At 48.4% G+C, this 19,565-nt stretch overlaps 1 protein-coding gene across 3 annotated transcripts; it reads left to right on the top strand.

The window, feature by feature from the left end:
• Positions 1 to 575: 575 nt before the first annotated feature.
• On the top strand, positions 576 to 7,175 carry LOC117858756 (ubiquitin-like modifier-activating enzyme atg7). Of its 3 annotated transcripts, none has more exons than XM_034741879.2 (20): positions 576 to 813; positions 1,584 to 1,777; positions 1,858 to 2,043; positions 2,139 to 2,193; positions 2,298 to 2,392; positions 2,523 to 2,712; positions 2,802 to 2,919; positions 2,996 to 3,137; positions 3,249 to 3,398; positions 3,474 to 3,662; positions 4,210 to 4,392; positions 4,510 to 4,601; positions 4,774 to 4,921; positions 4,996 to 5,217; positions 5,390 to 5,539; positions 5,630 to 5,818; positions 5,897 to 6,079; positions 6,165 to 6,280; positions 6,398 to 6,545; positions 6,796 to 7,175. In XM_034741879.2, exons 1-20 carry the CDS (start codon positions 669 to 671, stop codon positions 6,961 to 6,963), a joined length of 3,063 nt encoding a protein of 1,020 aa, XP_034597770.1. In that variant the 5' UTR covers positions 576 to 668; the 3' UTR covers positions 6,964 to 7,175. The 3 variants fall into 3 exon arrangements, with proteins under 3 accessions (XP_034597770.1, XP_034597773.1, XP_034597772.1); XM_034741882.2 differs by having other exon boundaries at positions 654 to 776; XM_034741881.2 differs by lacking the exon at positions 576 to 813 and adding an exon at positions 889 to 1,015.
• The last annotated feature ends 12,390 nt before the right edge of the window (positions 7,176 to 19,565 follow it).

Here is a 19,565-nt window from a genome sequence, read left to right as displayed (position 1 = left end):
GTATTAAACGTAGACTATTTACAAAACCCATTACATAAGTGGAGCCTAAACGGCGAGACGAATCTATTAAGCCTAATTAGTCCATCATTAGCAAATGTTTACTGTAGCAACACATTGTCAAATCATGGACTAATTAGGCTTAATAGATTCGTCTCGCCGTTTAGCCTCCACTTATGTAATGGATTTTGTAAATAGTCTACATTTAATACTCATAATTAGTATCTAAACATTCGATGTGACGGGTGCTAAAAATAAGCAACCCGAACCAAACCAGGCCTAAGCCATTACCATTGGACTGGGGCTGGCCTGAGGGTTGGAATGCCGAAGCCACGAGTCAGCCAGCTGCAGCCGCACCCGCACGGATCCTTTGTATGCGCCGCGAAGGAAAGCACCGGAGATGCCAGATGGGCCGCAGCAGCGGAGGATCTTGTGCGTATCTTATGCTTGGGCCTGTTGGTTGGGCTAAGTTTTACATGGTGGTATTGGGAGCTACTTGGGTCTTCGAGTTGTACCCGCCAAAGCAAAGTCCAACAAGGAATATCTATTTATACAGAGATCCTTCTTCCCGAGGGGCAACTGAAAAAAAGGGAATAAATCCGAAATCTATTAGGCAGAAGCAGATACGGCCGTGCCGCTCGCCGTGCCGGAACAGGTAAGACGAGACGACAATGGCGGGTGCCGGTGCGGCGGGGTTCCCCCGGCAGCTGCTGGTTGAGGCCATCGAGTGCTTAGCGGATGAGGGGTTTTGGGATGCGCTCCGCCGCCTCAAGCTCGAGGTGCTCGGCATTGACGACTTCCTAATCCCAATCACCGGTTCGCCCGCTCCCAATCCACTCTCGCTGTCGTAGAATTTGCGACTTCCCGGGTTTCCCTAGAGCCCCTACCCGCCGTAGTTGCTTACTAGTTGTGATCTGGTGTGTGCGAGCGCTTCGATTTGGAGTTTTGTTTAGTTGTTCTGGTGTTCGCCGGGATTGATTGTTCGTGGATGCAATGTTGCCCCGGGGTTACGTCCATTGTGAGTTTTGCTTGAGATATACTTCTTTTATCACAAATTATTATTCATTTTTCCTTCTGTAGATACATAATATGCACATAGATATATACTATGTCCAGATACATAGTAAAAATTATGTATCTAGAGGAATCAAAACGAATTGTAATTTAGTACCGAGGGAGTAGCTTTTAGTTATTACTTTAGATCTCTGTGCTCCACAGTTACGTCTGCTGCCGATGGTTTGGACGTTGGCTCTTGCTGAGGTTCGGGTTCACTGGTTCAGGAATTAGTGTTTGTCGTTCTACCACCAGTTAGGCTTTTGATTAGTGTGGTTGCTCTTTTTGAGCTCCTGGTCGCAATCTTCAGTCTTCACACACGAATTGTGATTCTGAGATGAATTATTTTATTTACAATGAGTTTAGTCAGAGCTCCTGTTGGGTTTCAACTCTAGCCTATCCCAACTTGCTTGGGACTGAAAGGCTATGTTGTTGTTATTGTACAATGAGTTTAGTCAGTGTCTTTTCATAGTTTTAGTTATATAAGAGGTCTCTGCATAAGCTAAAATAGTTCCTTCTGAACTTTAAACCAGGTTATTATGCTCCATGCCAGTTTCACCAAGTAAGCTTGTTCAACCTACGTTCAGAATCATTGGTGCCACCTTCACACAATCCAGTTGGCGACAGGAACAGTTGCCCAATCCTAGGGACCCTTATAAACACTAATAACATGAGGGGATTCCAAGACCTAGATAGGGAACTTCTTCTGAAAACAGAAGCGAAGAAGGTACACACTTGACGTGGAATTTACTGTCGTTTACGCATTTATTTTAATTGTCTAATTTTAGTTTGGATGTGCGGGGGCAGATCTTGCATGACATTGTGTCTGGTAAAGTAGAAGAGGATCCTGCACTGCTGCTTAGGTTCCTTGTGATATCATTTGCTGATCTAAAGAATTGGAAGATCTATTACAATGTTGCATTCCCCTCATTGGTTTTCAACTCGACCCTGCTCAGCCTGCAAGTCGCCTCAGAAGTGCTCAGCAACGAAGAGGTCATGTTCATGTGCACCTAATATTCAACAACACCACCAGTTTCCTTGTTTGATCCATCCGATTGGTACTGAGAGTTGTTTATTCTTTCCTGCAGGTAGAATCCTTGAAAATAGCATTGCAAGAGTGGCGCGCTTCTACTGAAACAACAGGTTTGAGAATCATGCCTACCAGCAAGTCGCATATGCTTGGAATGTTGTTAGTTTGTTCTGTTTATCTGATTAATTATTTCTTGCCATGGATTACATCTCAACAGTTATACCATTCTTTCTGGTTACTATATCCTCGGATTCCTCTGCCTCTATAAGACAACTTAAGGACTGGAAAACTTGCCAGGGGAAGTATCAAAAGGTAGGTCATGTCATCCATTCGATCATTTAAACTGGCTGAGTTTTGATAAATATTTTAGAAGAACATCCTTATTACCCAACTTCCTGTGTATCTTTGTGCTACGTCTAAATTCATTGCTTTGCTGTCGCAGCTGCTATTTGGATTTTATGATCACGGACGTCGCCCAGATTGCCCTGGCTGGGCTATTAGAAACTACATTGCATTCCTGAGTATCCGGTGGAAGATTGAGAAGGTTCAGTTCTTCTGCTACCGTGAATTTCAGGGAAACCCTGATCTAGTACAATCCCTCATTGGCGAAGCATCATTTCCATCACCTTCTGGTATGAATATGGTGGTTTCAATTATAAAATAATCAGCCTGGCACTTTCACCAGCAATTTGTCCATTTCTTACACTGGCTGTTGTGACAGGCTGGGATGACCCTGATCATGTACCTGATGCTTTTGGATGGGAAAGAGTAAAGCCAGGAAAGGGAACAAAAGACATGAAACCAAAAGAATTAGATATTCAATCATCAAATCCAGCAAGGTAGATTGATTGCATATTTTGCTTTGGAAATAATCAACGATGAATAGAAAATTATCTTGATTTTTATTTCACGCAGTCAGGATGAAGAAAAACAACTGATGCACTTAAAGCTTATGGGGTGGCGCCACTTTCCTGTGAATATAGATAAGTTATCTCAGGTTCGAGTTCTTGTCCTGGGTGCTGGAACTCTTGGATGTGAAGTTGCTCGCCTACTTATGGTTAGTGATTTGAGCTACTACTAGATTCCTATTCATTGTAACAAATCTAATAGAATGTAAGATTTTATTTCCTGCTTTTAATTTTGTATGCTGGTCACCATTTTTTTTCAGACCTGGGGTGTACGGAAATTAACTGTGGTTGACAGTGGTAGTGTTGCCATGTCTGACCTTGTCAAGCAATCACTCTACATAGATAAGGACTGTGGAGTCCCAAGAGCAACTGCAATAGTTCCACATCTAAAATCAAGATGTCCTGCAGTGGTGAGGACAGTTTTATCCTTGAAACATATGCTTTCGAATTTTTGTAGTGGATAAATAACGATCACTGTCATGTAGGAGGTTGAAGGCATCCAAATGGAAATACCGGTGCCTGGGCATCCTTATTCTCCCAGCAAAATGGCAGGTGTGCTTGATGACTGCAAGCATCTGCAAACATTAGTGGCTGCCAATGATGCAGTTTTCTTGTTAACTGATACTTGGGAGAGCAGGTGGCTCCCAACTCTTCTCTGTGCAAGCGAAAACAAGGTAAAGCTTGAACACGCTATCCATTGGGTATGGACCTCTGTAGTTGTTCTCATACAGCAGTGTCTAAGTACTTAGCCTATGGCTGAGGGTTTCGCATCCAGATAGATTAATCACACATTTTTAGAAAACTCGGCTGGTGGGGGATGGACCGCCCCACAATATTTCACTAAGAACTTAACCGAAGCCCGGCTGAGAAAGGTCACGAAAGCTGATACCCCACATACATAGAGATGCCACCCCATATAGTTCGGGCCTTTACCCGTGCTTTGAGGCCCAACCCACGACCAGCTCCTTAAACGAGGGCCCGCCCAGCACAGGTCGGTTCACCCATGCTGACCAGGGGAACCAGCGAGTGACCTTTTTTACCCAGCCTGAAATTCACTCCCACGGGGATTCAAACCCAGGACCTAGGGTGCTACTAAGGTCACTGCAACCGCTAGGCTACAGGCCCCTTCGCCACACATTTTTTAGTTAAAAAGTACTCTTTAATCTCTACCTTTTCATTGTGTATATGCTGTACTAATGATATGTTGTACCTCCACTGCAGATTGCTATTACTGCAGTATTAGGATGTGACAGTTACATTGTCATGCGACATGGTGCTGGTCCAGGAACAAGTGGGGGTACATATGAAGTGGCTGCTCAGATAGAAAATTTGTCCACAGAAGATTCTCTTGGCCATCAGAGATTGGGCTGTTGTTTCTGCAGTGATGCTGCTTCCCTCTTTAATGTACATCAGATAAAAACTTGTGTTTTGTGGACATGTTCTCTTGCTGTTTCTGTTATATACTTATCATTTTCCTCATTTTATTATTGGTCTGTCATGTTCAATGTTATTCTTTTGCAGCCAATTCCTAATGGAACACTACCTGGACTTACCTCAGTTGCATCTGGCAAAGCAGTGGAGCTCTTTGCTAGGATGTTACATCATCCTGACGAGTAAGATGCCTTAAAGTTAATCGCTGAGTCCAAATTGTGTTTGTGTAGCATGGATCTCAGTGAATATTAGTTTTTTTACAGACATTAAATATTGGTTAAGCTAAGTTGTAGCGGAGCTTGAAAAACTAATCAGTCCACTATGTGTTGCCATAATTATCATACCCTTTTGCAGGATACATGCTCCAGGTGATATTGCTGGTATGGAAACAGAACATCAGCTTGGTCTATTACCACATCAGCTACAAGGATCACTCCCAAAGTGTGTTTTATCTATGGAACTTAGCAATTCCTCAGGCAACTGTACTGCATGTTCGATTGCAGTAAGTAAATTCCATATGACATTACGTTCTCACAGTTTTATTGCTTCTAATGATACCCATGCTAAACATTCCAGGTATTGTCAGAGTACAGAAGAAGGGGATTGGATTTTGTCATGCAGGCTATTAACTATCCAACATATCTGAAAGATCTTACAGGCATTTCTAATTTGAAGAAGCCAGATACTTGTCCTAAAATGCTGACTAGCATCTGTGTAAATTCAGACAAGATTTCTGATGTTCGCTGTCTACTTTTGGGTGCTGGAACTCTTGGATGTGATGTTGCTCGCATTCTTATGGTAAATGACTCAGTTTCGTAAATGATGCTACTTTATGTCAACTACAACATATAAATGACTCAGCTTTTTCTTCTTAATATAATGATACACAGCTTTCCTGCGTGTTTGAGAAAAACTACAACATATACACTCACACAAATTCTGTTTCACTTTGGCGAAACCAACTTTGCAGGACTATGGTGTACGGAACCTAACAGTGGTTGATAGTGGTCGTGTAGTTGTGTCGAATTTGACGAGACAATCACTCTACACTTGTGATGACCGTGGTGCCCCAAAAGCAACTGCAATACTTAGGCATCTAGTGGAGAGGTGTCCTTCAGTGGTGAGTCTTCACTTCCTTACCCTCAAAAATACTTTCATTTTATTTTACTATTTTCTCATCATAATGAATATGTACCATGCGCCCTTGCAGGATGCACAAGGCATTCAAATGGAAATACCTATGCCAGGGCATCCTGTATCTCCCAGTGAAGCAGCTGGTGTGCTCCAAGATTGCAAGCGCCTTAAGGAATTAGTAGCTTCCCACGATGCTATCTTCTTGTTGACCGACACAAGGGAAAGTAGGTGGCTTCCAACTCTCCTCTGCACTAATGAAAACAAGGTAAACCTTGTAGGCATCCTTGAATAATGTGGACCTTGGAATTTTGTTATATGCTAATAATGCCCCTCTGCATTGCAGATTGCTATTACTGCAGCATTAGGGTATGATAGTTACCTTGTCATGCGACATGGGGCTGGTCCTGGCATAAGCTATGAAGCTTCAAATGTGACTGCTGCCATGGATAAGCTGTCCACAAAGGATTCCCTTGGACGTCAAAGACTGGGGTGTTATTTCTGCAATGACGTCGTTGCTCCTGTTGATGTAATGTTCCATGTTTTGGAGATTATACTTGTTATATGCTTTTACCATGTTGCCTCCAGCAATCATGACATTACTTTTGATGCAGTCTGTCTCAAATCGAACACTGGATCAACAATGTACAGTGACACGACCTGGGCTGGCCTGCATTGCATCTGGACGTGCTGCAGACCTCTTCACAAGAATGTTACATCATCCCGATGGGTAAGCAATTGGGCACCTGAAAGCTGACTATGAATGTGTAACATCCAAAGAAGATGCTAAGTGCATCCAATAAACAAAAGCAAGGAAATCTGATAAATACTTTTACTACTGTTGCAGGATACATGCTCCTGGAGAGATTGCTAGTGCAAGCAGTGGCCATCCGCTTGGTCTATTACCTCACCAGATGCGTGGATCACTCTCACAGTACAACTTATTAACCCTCTTGGGCTATTCCTCGAGCAATTGCACAGCATGTTCCAATGTGGTATGTAAACTTTCTACTGTTGGACAACATGCATGTTATATCTTGAATTATACGAGTTTTAGAGTCTTCATGAGTTAATAGGAGTTAGTGGGTGTGTGTCATAGTGTCATGTACATATTCCCTCCGTTTGTCTCGTGAGTTTCATCCTTGGCCGGTTCCAAGTTTCCAACAATGCAAACGATACTATTGGAATTTTGTTGATAGCTATGCTGCTGATCTCTTATTGTGATTACATGCAAAAATATTGCAGGTATTGTCTGAATATCGGAGTAGAGGAATGGATTTTGTGATGCAAGTGATCAACGAACCAACGTATTTGGAAGACATTTCCGGCCTCACTGACTTGATGAAATCCACAGCTTACACTCAGGTTGAGTGGGTAGATGAAACTGATGAAGACGATTTCATCGAGATCTAATATATCACATGGTTTTAACGGCTGTAAATATCATCTCCTACATTATGATTCACGAGATGACGAAATAACATCGCGTGGGATGGCTTCACTCAACAATACGAAGCAATCAAGCAACAACCACCCTGTAAATACTTTGTAACATTGTGTTACGTTGCTAGCTTTTACACTTGTAATGCACGAATGGAAGTCAAGCTAAATACTGCTAGTTTTCAGTAGCGTTGTCAACTCAGCAAACGCTATTAATTCTGGGAACTCGCGATTTTATCCTACACGCGCTTGTTCTTGTGCCCAGCCGGCGGCTTGCTGAAACGCACGTGCCCGGCGAGGCAGAACCCAAAGAAGGCAGACATGCATGCCAGGTCGGTGACCATGACGAGCACGCCGACGACGGGTCCGACGACCACGGCGAGCAGCGCGGCCAGGAAGCCGTCGCGCTGCAAGCCATGAGCACCATCATTCCGGCCAGGAGCAGCGACAGCGAGCCCACGGAGACATGGGCGCAAGCACTCTGCTTCTTCTCTTCCTCCTCGCGGCCGGCGGCGCCGTCTCCGTCGACGGACAGGCGCTGCATCTCGGAGGAACAGCCGAGACGATGATGTTGGGCTGGCTGGTGAATTTTTATAGAGCCCGAATACGTACCGAGCCGAGGTCGGAATCGCTTGGGAGTCCGAATTGCTTCCTGAACTCCCATCGGATTTCGAAACAAAATCGATAACCTTTGAGTGGCGTTTGGATAGCACCTTGGATTGGGATGGTAATAGAAAAATGATGAACGTTATCTTCTCGGTGATCCTCCCGTCCATCTGCCCATCCAAAGCTCACTAGCCTGCTGCCTGACGCCCGCGCACAGGTACCATGCGAGGCGAGCGATGGCTCCAGACGCTTCCTCCTCAGCCTGTTCTAGCAGCAAGGGGAGATGCAGCAGCGGCCCGTTTTGCGAGGCGAGCAGCACCTCTGTGCTTCAATTCGGAGCTCCCTGCATGCCCGCGCAACAAGGCGAGCTGCGGCTCCGGCAGTCCGTGCGGGTGAGGCGAGATGCGGCGAAGGCGGCGTGCGGCGTGGCGAGATGCGTGCCTGCGCGGGCAGCAAAGCAAGCTGTGGCTCCAGCGGCCTGTGCGGGCGTGGTGAGATCGAAACTATAGATGTACGTTCGGCCGCCCGGTCAGGCCCGGGCCCGGCATGGCCTGTTCATTTTCGTGCCGGGCCTGGCCCGTCACGATAACCCCGTCGTGCGGTGCCAGGCCAGGCCATGGGCCTCACTGGCGGCCCATGCACGGGCCCGTGAGGCCTTTTTTCGTGTCGGGTCGGTCCGAAGAGTCCGGCCATTTTTACGTGCCGTGCCGACCCATAGCTCGTCAAGAGGGAAAAGACTTCATCGAATAAGGGTGAAACACTAATTCATAATCTAAGACTTTCAAGTTCATCAAACATTCAAAAATTAAAATATAAGGTTAATCAGCAATCACACATTCATCACATGCACACAATCACACAGAAATTCATAATAAAGGAATTATTAGAGCTGTTAACACTTGATCTGTATTGAGAAAACCCTTGTGAAAAAATCCTAGTGAAAGTAATATGATTGCGTGGAAGATATGTATTGATACAGTACATATATATAGGTGCCTATGCAGGTGCCTAACCCTAATCACCTAGGGCCGACGCCCAGATATGGGCCGGCCTGGGCCTGCTATACATGACACCCCCCCAGTTTGAGCGTCGGTAGCCTGGACGTTCAGACTGGTCCTGAACTCCATGAAGACCGAAGAAGGTAGGCCCTTGGTGAAGATGCTGGCGTACTGAGATGTCGTCGGAACATGCAAGACGTGGACTTCACCTGTGGTGACGTGCTCCCGGACGAAGTGGAGATCAATCTCCACATGTTTGGTGCGTTGGTGCTGAACAGGGTTGGATGACATATACATAGTGCTGATGTTATCATAGTAAACCAGAGCAGGGCGGCGCAGAGGGGCACGGAGCTCATGGAGAAGCTGGCGCAACCAGGTGATCTCAGCTACAGTGTTGGCAATGGCACGGTATTCTGCCTCGACACTGGAACGAGGTACTGCATTCTGACGCTCGGAAGACCAGGACGCCAAGTTGTCGCCCAAGAAGACCGCATAACCTGATATGGATTTACAAGTGCCCGGACAGCTCGCCCAGTCTACATTAGAGTACACCACGAACTCGGTCTGCACAGATGGGCGCAGCAGGAGGCCCAAATGAAGCGTGCCGCGCACATAGCGCAGAATACGCTTCAGAGCCGCGAGATGTGAATCGCGCGGCGCGTGCATGTGGAGACAAACCTGCTGAACATCATAGGAGATATCCGGGCGGGTGAATGTCAGGTACCGAAGGGCACCGGCCAAACTCCTGTAGTCCGATGCAGCTGCAGCCGAGAGCAGGTTGCCTTCACTGGCGCACAGCTTGTGGTTGGTGTCAACTGGCGTCTGACAAGGCTTGCAATCGGCCATACCTGCACGATCCAATATCTCCACCATGAACTGACGCTGGGAGAGTAGCAGGCCCTTACTGGAGCGTTGAACACGCATCCCAAGGAAGTGGTATAACTCACCGAGGTCCTTCATCGAAAACTCCCGGTGCAAGTCTTGAATGATACGGGCCAGGAGGGGCGACGAGGAGGCTGTCAGAACGATATCATCCACATAGAGGAGGAGGTAGGCAGTGTCATGGCCACGGTGAAACACGAAGAGGGAGGTGTCCGTACGGGCCTCGACAAATCCGAGCTGCTGCAAATATGTGGAGAAGCGACTGTACCAGGCCTGAGGCGCTTGCCTGAGTCCGTAGAGAGAGCGGTTCAGCTTGCATACATACCGAGGATGAGCGGAATCCTCGAAACCAGCTGGCTGTGCATAATAGACCGTCTCAGACAGGGTGCCGTGTAGGAAGGCATTCTTCACATCAAGCTGGTGTATAGCCCACTGACGAGAGAGAGCCAAAGAGAGCACCGTGCGGACGGTGGCGGGCTTCACAACCGGGCTGAAAGTCTCAGAGAAGTCAACCCCAGGGCGCTGTGTGAAGCCGCGAAGGACCCAGCAGGCTTTGTAACGCTCCAGAGATCCGTCGGCATGGAACTTGTGCTTGAAAATCCACTTTCCAGTCACAATGTTGCTGCTTGAAGGCCGAGGAACGAGGTCCCAAGTGTTGTTGGAGAGGAGAGCGTCGAACTCTTCCTGCATCGCCTGGCGCCAATTAGGATCAGTAAGGGCCCCACGATAGGACCGAGGGACCGGTGAGAGAGATGACAAGTGGAACAAGGTGGGCTGCCGGAAGCCCATCTTGCCACGGGTCGTCATGGAGTGTGTGTTGATGACGGGGCGAACCGGCACAGCGCCTGGAGGTAGAGATGCCGCAGGTGGCTGCTGCGGCGACGATGATGGTGGAGGCCGGGGACGGCGGGAATAGACCATCATTGGTCTGGAGGCGTCGGCCGGCTCCTGGGGCGCTGAGGCGGCAGCAGATGGCCCGGCCAGGGGTGCAACGGGCCCGAGCGAGGCGCTGTCCAGCTGGGTGACAGGGGCTGCAGCGCCCAGCCGGTGGCCGGGAGACGTCGTTGGGGCCGGCTGGTCGCCGAAAGGTGCTGCAGGGGCAACCAGCCAGGTGCTGGACGACGGCAGGGGGGCTCCCAGGGCGGACGGAGGTGAGCCTGGGATGCCGTCGGCGCCTGGGAACGGCGTTGGTGGCGCCGAGGGAGCGCCTAGTGGTGCTGGAACGTCGGCCACACGTGGCTGTGCGGCGATGTCGACGTCAACGGAGGGACCTGGAGGAAGCAATGGAGGTGCCATGCTGTATGGAACCACCTCGGGAAGCTCCAAAAAATCAAACTCATTAGTGTAGACTGGTGAGGACTGCTGGAAGAGGAATTGCGCTTCATCAAACACCACATGGCGAGAGACTATCACGCGGTTGGTGGAACGATCAAGGCAGCGGTATCCCTTATGATGAACAGAGTAACCAAGGAAAACACAGAGAGTGGAGCAGGGAGCCAGCTTGTGTGGCGCCGTGGCAGAGAGGTTCGGGTAGCAGGCACAACCGAAAACCCGTAGGTGACCGTAGTCGGGTGGAGTGCTGAAGAGGGCCTGGTGCGGTGTGGAACCCTGGAGGGTTTTGGTCGGCAGTAGATTAAGAATATGGGTGGCGGTGTGCAGTCCCTCCACCCAATAGGCTGGCGGCATGCTGGCTTGGAAGAGGAGGGAGCGAACAACATTGTTGATGCTCCGGATGATGCGCTCAGCATGACCGTTCTGTGGCGAGGTGTGTGGGCAGGACATCCGCAGGTGCATCCCCTTGGAGAGGAAGAAGGTGCGGGAGCTGGAGTTATCGAACTCGCGGCTGTTGTCGCACTGCACGGCTTTCACTGTGGCGCCAAACTGAGTACGCACAAGCGAAAATAAGGTAGTGAGAGTCGCAAAAGTGTCAGACTTAAGACGCAGAGGAAAAGTCCACAAATAATGCGAGCAATCATCAAGCACCACCAGATAGTATTTATAGCCGGAAATACTAGGAATAGGAGACGTCCATAGATCACAATGGAGTAAATCAAACTTATGAAGAGCACGAGATGACGATGTCTGAAACGAGAGGCACACATGACGACCGAGCTGACAAGCATGACAAGTAGTATTGGCAGTTTTATTACAAAAGGGGACAGCAGAAGCGACTCTAGATAGAACATTAGAGTCGGGGTGCCCCAGGCGACGATGCCACACGTCGGAGGAGGAGGTGGCTGCCAAGGCGTGAGCGGTGGGGAATCGAAGCGGGTAGAGGGGACCGAAGCTATTGCACCTGATGATCACTCTCCGAGATGATAGATCCTTCACAGAATAGCCAGCGGGATCAAATTCGAGGGAACAATTATTATCGGCAGTAAACTGGCGAACAGAGATTTAATAAGTTTAGGAGAAACTAAAACATTATTAAGAGACAATGATTGTGGAAAACAAGTTGAACAAGTGGCTGTGACAGGGATTAAGGAACCATCACCGACAATAATGGAGGAGGGAGAGGGATACCGCAAAGGGGAAAAGTGGGAGAGGGTACCAGGATCAGATGGTCATGTGGGAGGAGGCACCTGAGTCGAGGTACCAGTCAGTCACCTGTGGTTGGTTGAGTGTCATGGTGCTGAACGTAGAGGCGAGAGACTGCTGGTCCTAGGAGGAGGGCAAGGCCGAGGACGCGCTGTAGAACCTGGGCGGCGCCTGCTACTGCTGCGCCGGGGAAGCCTGGGCGGCCCAAGCCTGCTGCTGAGCAAGCCACGCCTGTTGCTGTTGGGCGAGGGCGACCTGCTGGTGTTGGGCGATGTAGGCCTGGGGCAGAGGTGGGCTTCCTTGGGAAGGCAGGGTGGGGCGCAGCGGTCCAGACTGCAATGGCCCAAGACCGGGATACATCTGAATTGTCCCGGTCTAGGGGTTCCAGAATGATGGCCACGTGCCAGGGGGCGTCGCCTGCGCCAGGGGGTCTAGAGGTTTTGGCACCCTGGCTGGAGCCGGAGCCTTTGCCCTGGCCGCCCTTGCCAGAGCGGCCTTGGCCGCCGCGTTGGCGACGATCCCGACTGCCTCCTTTGCCCCCCCCCCGGTTGCTGGCGCGAGTGGTGTTGGGGGGCGCGGGAGGCCGGGGCTGAGAAGGGCCAACGGTGGCCCCGAGAAGGGCCTGCGGTGGCTCAGATGACGATGACGGCATGGTCATCTCCTCTAGAAGAAGGTCATCATGAGCCTCCAGGAAGGAGCGCAGGGGGCGGCTGCGACGGATGTCGCGAACGATGGCGTGGAACTGGCCGTTGAGGCCGCCAACAAGGGTGAAGACGAGGAGCTTGTCATCGACAGGCGCCCCGATATCGCCGAGGTCGTCAGCCATGCCCTTCAGGCGCTTGCAGTACTCCGTGATGTTGAGGTCCCCTTGCTTGAAGTTGCGGAACTTGGCATCGAGGAGGATGATGCGCGTCTCCTTATTGCCAAGGAACTGCATCCTGATGGCGAGCCAGGTGGTGCGGGCTATGATGATGTCGGCGAGGTCCGTGGTGATGCTGCTGTAGAGCCATGAACGGATGACGTAGTCCATGCAGAGCCAATCTGCATAGGGGACGGCTGGAGGGTCACGGAGGACGTGATCCTGCAGCGAGTACTTGCCGACGGCGAGAAGGAACTGTTCACGCCATCGGGAGTAGTTGCCGGCGGAGTCGAGGACGACGACGACGAGGCTGCGAACATTCTGGATAGCGGCGGCCTGGGCATGGAGCTAAAGAAGGGTTGCGGCTTCATGCATCAGCAGGGCGCGGCGGGCGTCCAGGTTGTCATCGGTGTCGTCGTGGACGACCGAGTCATTGTTGGAAGCCGAATCGTCCAAGACGGTGTCGCGCGTGACCTGGCACTGGGTGCGAGTGGCAGCCAGGTGTGCGGCGTCGGCGGCGGCCACGGTAGCGGTGGGAGAGGTGGGCAAGGAGCCAGCCATGGATCGCGCGGAGGCGCGGGACGCAGGGAGTGCGCAAGGGAGGCGCGGCGCGTGGAGGCGTGGGATCGCGCAGGTAGCACTGAGAGGTGCGCTAGAAAGCGGAAGGAAAGGAATCAGGGGTGACCCGTACTCATGATACCATGAAAATAATAGGATTGTGTGGAAGATATGTATTGATTAGGAATTCGGGGATACAGTACATATATAGGTGCCTGCATAGGGGCAGGCGCCTAACCCTAATCACCTAGGGCTGACGCCCAGAGATGGGCTGGCCTGGGCCTGCTATACATGACCCACTCACGCAATAAACACAGAACATACATGTTATAATCTAACACCTCGTGAGGGAAAAAGAGTACAGCCAGCTCAAGACTCAAGTTCAATTCAACATTACAGTTTACAAACATTGAGACACATACATAGACATAAAAATATAGAACTAGAACACCCAACTGGCCAAGCCAACACCAACAGGCAACAGTCCAACAGGCTTCAGCTTCATCCTCCAGCCCTCTAGTAGTTCAGCTTACTCCTGGGGTAGGCCTAGAGGTGCACAACAGCATAAGTGTTAGCAATTAAAATGTTTAACAATTGAACAAAAGATGAGTTAGTAATGGACTTACTGACTAACTTGGCCTTCATCTTTGTCTGGGTAGGGGCTTTTGTAAGTTTCCTCCAGTTTATTGACCTCCTTCTCAACATCATGTTGTGCCCTTGCATATCCCAACTCCCAATCCTTGAGGCAGGTTAGCATCTCCACCGTCTCCGGCAACAACCGTTGGCACCGCTCCTCAATCACCCTGCCAGTTAGACTAAAACAAGATTTCAAAGAAATAGTGGAAACTGGAATAGACATAACATCTTTAGCAAGTATGGAAAAAATAGGATGGGATAGCTTGTGCTCATGCCACCAACGAAGTATGTTGAAGTCATCGTCATAGCAAGTAATAGTATCACTGTGCAAGTAGGATGACAGCTCATAGGAAGAGATATAGGAGGTGTAGATGAAAGAACAGGAGAACCACATGAACCAAATGGACCAGGACCACCAAAGATCTTGCCCCATGCTGTTCTTTTCTTACCAGTAGCAGCTGTAGGTTGAGAGGGCCTTTGCGTCCTAACTGCACCAAACTTGTTTTCATACTTGTTAAACAACTTATGTAATTCAGTTCTTACCTCAGTGAAATAAGAAGAGTAATCAACACCAACTGTTTGAGAAAGAAGTTGGAGAACATTATCAAAAACCTCTCACCTTAGCTCTAGGATCCAAAATGAATGCAAAGGAATACAACAGAGGTATGTTCTGCCAATAATTGAGAAATTTAAGATTCATAGAAACAACAATATTTCTGAGCAATGGATCAGAATCTTGGGCATGCAAATGGCCTGCAATCTCAATAATATGATGCAACATCAAAGGACTTGTTGGATAGTAAACACCAGATAAAGCAACAGTGGAATCATAAAATATTTCAAGGAACAGCAAAATTTTCTCAGCAATTACTCAATGGCTTTCAGTCAGAAGTGGCTGGCCATTGTGCAAACCATAATGAGCAAAAATAAAGACAGAAAAGACAGTCTTATATGGTAGTAGATGTTTGAGCATGAGATATGTATAATTCCATCTCACATCCATATCTAAACCAAACTTACGAGGGCGTACCCCCTTGACAATTCAGAAGTTATTAAAAGCTGCAATGCGTTGATTAGAAGAGTTCAAAAAAGAGATTGCAGTCCTAAAAGTCTCAAGATAAGACTTGATCCTCTTCAAACTAGACTTGACTATGAGATTGATAATATGACATGCACAACGTTGATGCAAAAGACCAACAAGTGCTTTATCAGAATCAGAATCAAGAGGTTCAGGATCTAGACCTAGATAACCAACAAATTTGGGAATAAGTGTGGACATGGCAGAAGTATTAGCAGAAGCATTGTCAAGTGTGATAGAGAAAATTTTATCCTGTAAACCAAACTCAGAAACTATTTGTTCAATATGCTCAGCACTGTTAACACCAGAATGGGAGCAATCAATCAACCTAAGAGCAATGACTCTCTTCTCTAATTCCCAATCAGCAGAAACAAAATGTGCAACAACACTAAGGTAGTCCTCCTTAGCATTGCCAGACCAAATATCAGAAGTAAGACAGACAGAAGAAACATGAGACTTCAAAGTATCAAGAAGAGAAACACAACGCTCGGCAAAGTACTTGGTAAGATCTCTAGAAGTGGTCTGTCTAGAAACTTTAGCAAAACGAGGGTTATGAGCACGCTGGATGTACTCCACAAATGCCTCTATCTCACCAAAGTCTAGGGGTAGATCAAGTCTAGCAATCAACCGACACAATTCTTTACGAGCAAGATCAGGCTTGTATTCCCAATTAATAATTGAGCCATCAGAATGGAATTGCAGTTGCGACCGAACAAGAAAAGAATGGTTTTGTTTAGCCAAGCATATCTTCTGGTGCCGAAGCAAATGCCCAGTACCAGCACAAGACCGGCTAGTAAGAATGTGAGAACAATGACGACACTTGGCAGCGTACCTTACCTTCTTCCCGTTGGCGCCTTCCTGGAACAACTCCTCAAAGTCATTCTAGGCAGCAGATCACCGCTTCCTCTTGCGGACACTGGTGCCTGTTGATGTAGTCGGGGTAGAAGATAGGGCAATACCTCCGGCACCAGCAGCATCCACATTGACGGGAGCAGCAGAGCTACCGAAGAGTGCCACGGCTCTGGCAGCCACGTCATCCTCATCGTCACCTGGTAGAACAGAACAAGAAGAGGATCAAGGAGGCAGGAACAAGAAGATGAACAAGAAGATGATCAGGAGAACAAGAACAAGAAGAGGATCAGAAAGAAGTTACCTGGCAGGCCACAGGCCCTTAGGTCGTCGTTGATGGTGTAGATCTCGTCCATCACGACGACCTCCTGTGGCAGGCGGCAGCCGGGGCGTCCCTCAGGCCTCAACCACTCCGTCACTCAACGGCGCACGGCACCTGACGGGCGACGGATACCTGCAAGAAAAATAGGAGAACAAGATCAGGAACAACAAGAGGATCAGTAGAACAATAAGGGGATCATGAGGACAACAAGGAAGAAGACAGTTACCTGCGACGCCGGAGCCCGAAGTAGGAGAAGAAGACAGTTACCTGCAAGAAGAGGATCATGAAAATAAGAACACGATCAGGAGGATCTACATCAGGAGAACAAGAAAAGGATTAGGAGGATCTACATACCTGTGATGCCACAGCCCGGAGCCAGAGACAACGACGGGAACAAGATCAGGAGAACAAGAAGAGGATCAGGAGGATCAGGAGGATCTAGATCCAGATTCAGGGAGGCGGGATGGGAGGAGTTAAGGAGCGGGAAGCGAAGGAGTCAAGGCGAGGAGGCGGTGCCGATGGCAAGCCGGCAAGGCACCAGGGAGGTAGGGAGCCAGGGAGGTGGTCAGGCGGAGGCGCAGAGGAGGTGAGCCGGGAGCGGAGGAGTCGAGGCGAGGAGGTGGCGCACCGGTCGCCGTCAACCGTCACCGGGACGTGGGACTGCGGGTGCGGGACGAGACGGGAGGAGCCGAGGAGGCAAGGAGCCTAGAGCGGAGGAGTCGAAGTCGAGGCGAGGAGGTGGCAGGCGGAGGAGAGAATGGGGTAGACCAGTAGGGTTTGCGAAGAGGGGTGCGACTGGCCGTGGGGGGCTTATATATGCCCCCCTTCCCGACCGTTGGTGGACTGGTGGGCTGCCTGGGCCGGCCGGCTATTCGCTTGACGGGTCGACAATGAGCTGGCGGTTCGCTTTCATGCCGGGCCGTGCCACCCAATGGGCCGAGGCACCAGCCCACGCCCGGAACAAGCATGCGGGCCAGGCCAGCCCGAGTTCGAAGAGTTACGGGTCGAGCCGGGCTAGGTCCAGGCTAAAAACACAGGCTTCGTGCCGGGCTCTCGGCCTGCGGGCTGCATGTACATCTATAATCGAAACCCAACCCTCTCGTGGGGATTAGGGTGGTGTCTGGGTAGTGGGAAATGAGGGGACAGGGAAGCGAGGGCTATAATATATTTTATCCCATGTTTGGGTGGTTGGATAGGAAAATAGATAGGGATCAGGTCATCGGGATAGAGAAATAAGGCTATCTTTTCTCAGTAATCAATAACCCAACTAAACATATATGTGTGATGATACATGTCACGTTTATGAGCTGCAAGTTCAGAAATTATTTTCATAATTAGCACATATTTACTTAGCATCACATTGTCAAATTATGGACTAATTAGGTTTAATAGATTCGTCTCACGAATAACCTCCATCTATGCAATTAGTTTTGTAATTAGTCTATGTTTAATAATCCTAATTAGTATCTAAACATTCAATGTGACAGGGACTAAACTTTAGTCCGTGAAACTAAACACCCTCTTAGCTTGGGCAGTTGGGCCATGCGTGAAACTAAACCATCCAGAGGCATCGAATATTCCTTTTAGATCCTGTATCCTCCTGTGCGAGAAAAAACATCGAACAACGCCATCCCGGATGGATCGTCTCGCTTGCATCTGCTCACCTCCACCCCTTCTTCCCTCCTCGATCCAGCCTTCCCTCACGCAGGAGCTACCAGAGCCGCACGGACTGCTGCTGCTGGCGCTCGTTCTCTTCTGGCAGCGCGGTGCCCTTTGCGCAGGTACAGACTTCTTCTCGTCGCCCACTCAATCTAGTTGCTAGGTCTAGTTCTGGGTTGAATCAAAGGCCAAGAATGGGTTTGCGCTGTTTAAATCTGATGTTGTGCCAGGGGATTTGTGAACGAATAGGTTGATTGGTTGCATTACAAGTTCTGGGTGCTTCTATGGTTTCTTTTGCATCTGATTAGTACAGATGCGATTCAGTCTTGCTGATTTTTTTTTATTGCAAACTGATTTCTTGACATCCAATACAAGCTTCATGTGATAGCATGCGTGCAAAACTAATTTGTAGTGCAGTAGATTAGCACGGATGTTTAATTTCTCTTATCCCTAAAAATCTTGATACATGTTTTGCACTATTTTGGGTAATTTAGATAGACAACAGGAAGCTTGTTAGGAGAAAATTGTTGATGCTTATTATTGCTGCAACAACATATGCAGCTTCATGTATGGTGGTTTTGTTTGTGACGTCTAGACTATTAAGCAATAAGAGGCAACGTATTACTTATGGGCCAATGGAGGAGAGGGATAAGTCTAGGATTGAGAATCTTAACACAAGAATCTACAGGGATGATACGACCTACACAAAAATGATAAGGCTTAAGAGAACCTCATTTTTCCAGTTGTGCCAAGTTTTGAGGCAACACTCTCTGCTACGTGACACTAATCATGTGTGCATTGAGGAACAAGTTGCCATGTTCTTGAATACAGTTGGCCACAATGTACGAAATAGGTTAGTTGGTACCAATTTCAATAGGTTAGGTGAAACAGTTAGCCGGTACTTTGGATTAGTCCTCCATGCCATAGGTGAGCTACGCAATGATCTTATTCGGCCACCTTCAATGGAGACTCCAGCCAAAATTGCAGGGAACCCAAGATGTGATCCATACTTCAAGGTATGACACGAAAAGCCCTAGATTAGGGATATATGGTCATAACTTTTGGTTTCTGATTTTTTTATGTGAACAGTAGGATTGTATTGGTGCTATTTATGGAACACATATAAGACCATTTGTTAGTAAGTCTATGGAAGCAACCTTTCATGGTAGAAAATCATTTCCTACCCAAAATCATTTCGTGGTAGAGCCTCATTCTTGATGACGCAACCCCATTCTTCTCCTTCCGCAGTCAAGTTGATATTATCCTAGCTTGTTGCATCCTTCACAATTAGGTTGTTTCTCAAGTAACAGACTGTTTCATTCTACTAGAGAGCAATTGGACACCTAACCCTCAAAGGACAACTAGGCAGCAAGCAAATGACCATAGGTTTATGGTTGATAAGAGGCAATTGATTGCTGAAGCAATGTGGGCAGATCGTCAAAATCACTATGGACATTAATAGTGTACTTTTTATTGTACCAATGAACTATTTTTTATTTTTTCAGATTTATGTACTAGCTATGTAGTGGAGCGTTGTGTTGTTTATCTTCTCGAATTTATGTACCAGCTATGAACCATTGTGTTGTGCCT

The sequence above is a fragment of the Setaria viridis genome, chromosome 5 (genome assembly GCF_005286985.2).
Source record: "Setaria viridis chromosome 5, Setaria_viridis_v4.0, whole genome shotgun sequence".
Lineage (NCBI taxonomy): Eukaryota > Viridiplantae > Streptophyta > Magnoliopsida > Poales > Poaceae > Setaria > Setaria viridis.
The sequence above is the reverse complement of the archived record's forward strand: the minus strand, read 5'-3'. Positions and strand labels throughout refer to the sequence as shown.

What these genes read in the sequence shown, in the direction of transcription:
- LOC117858756 (XM_034741879.2), top strand. Translation starts at nt 669, where the DNA reads ATGGCGGGTGCCGGTGCGGCGGGGTTCCCCCGGCAGCTGCTGGTTGAG. An exon ending in ATGTTACATCATCCTGACGA is followed by an intron (nt 4,602 to 4,773) that starts GTAAGATGCCTT and finishes ACCCTTTTGCAG; the next exon opens with GATACATGCTCCAGGTGATA. An exon ending in ATGTTGCTCGCATTCTTATG is followed by an intron (nt 5,218 to 5,389) that starts GTAAATGACTCA and finishes CCAACTTTGCAG; the next exon opens with GACTATGGTGTACGGAACCT.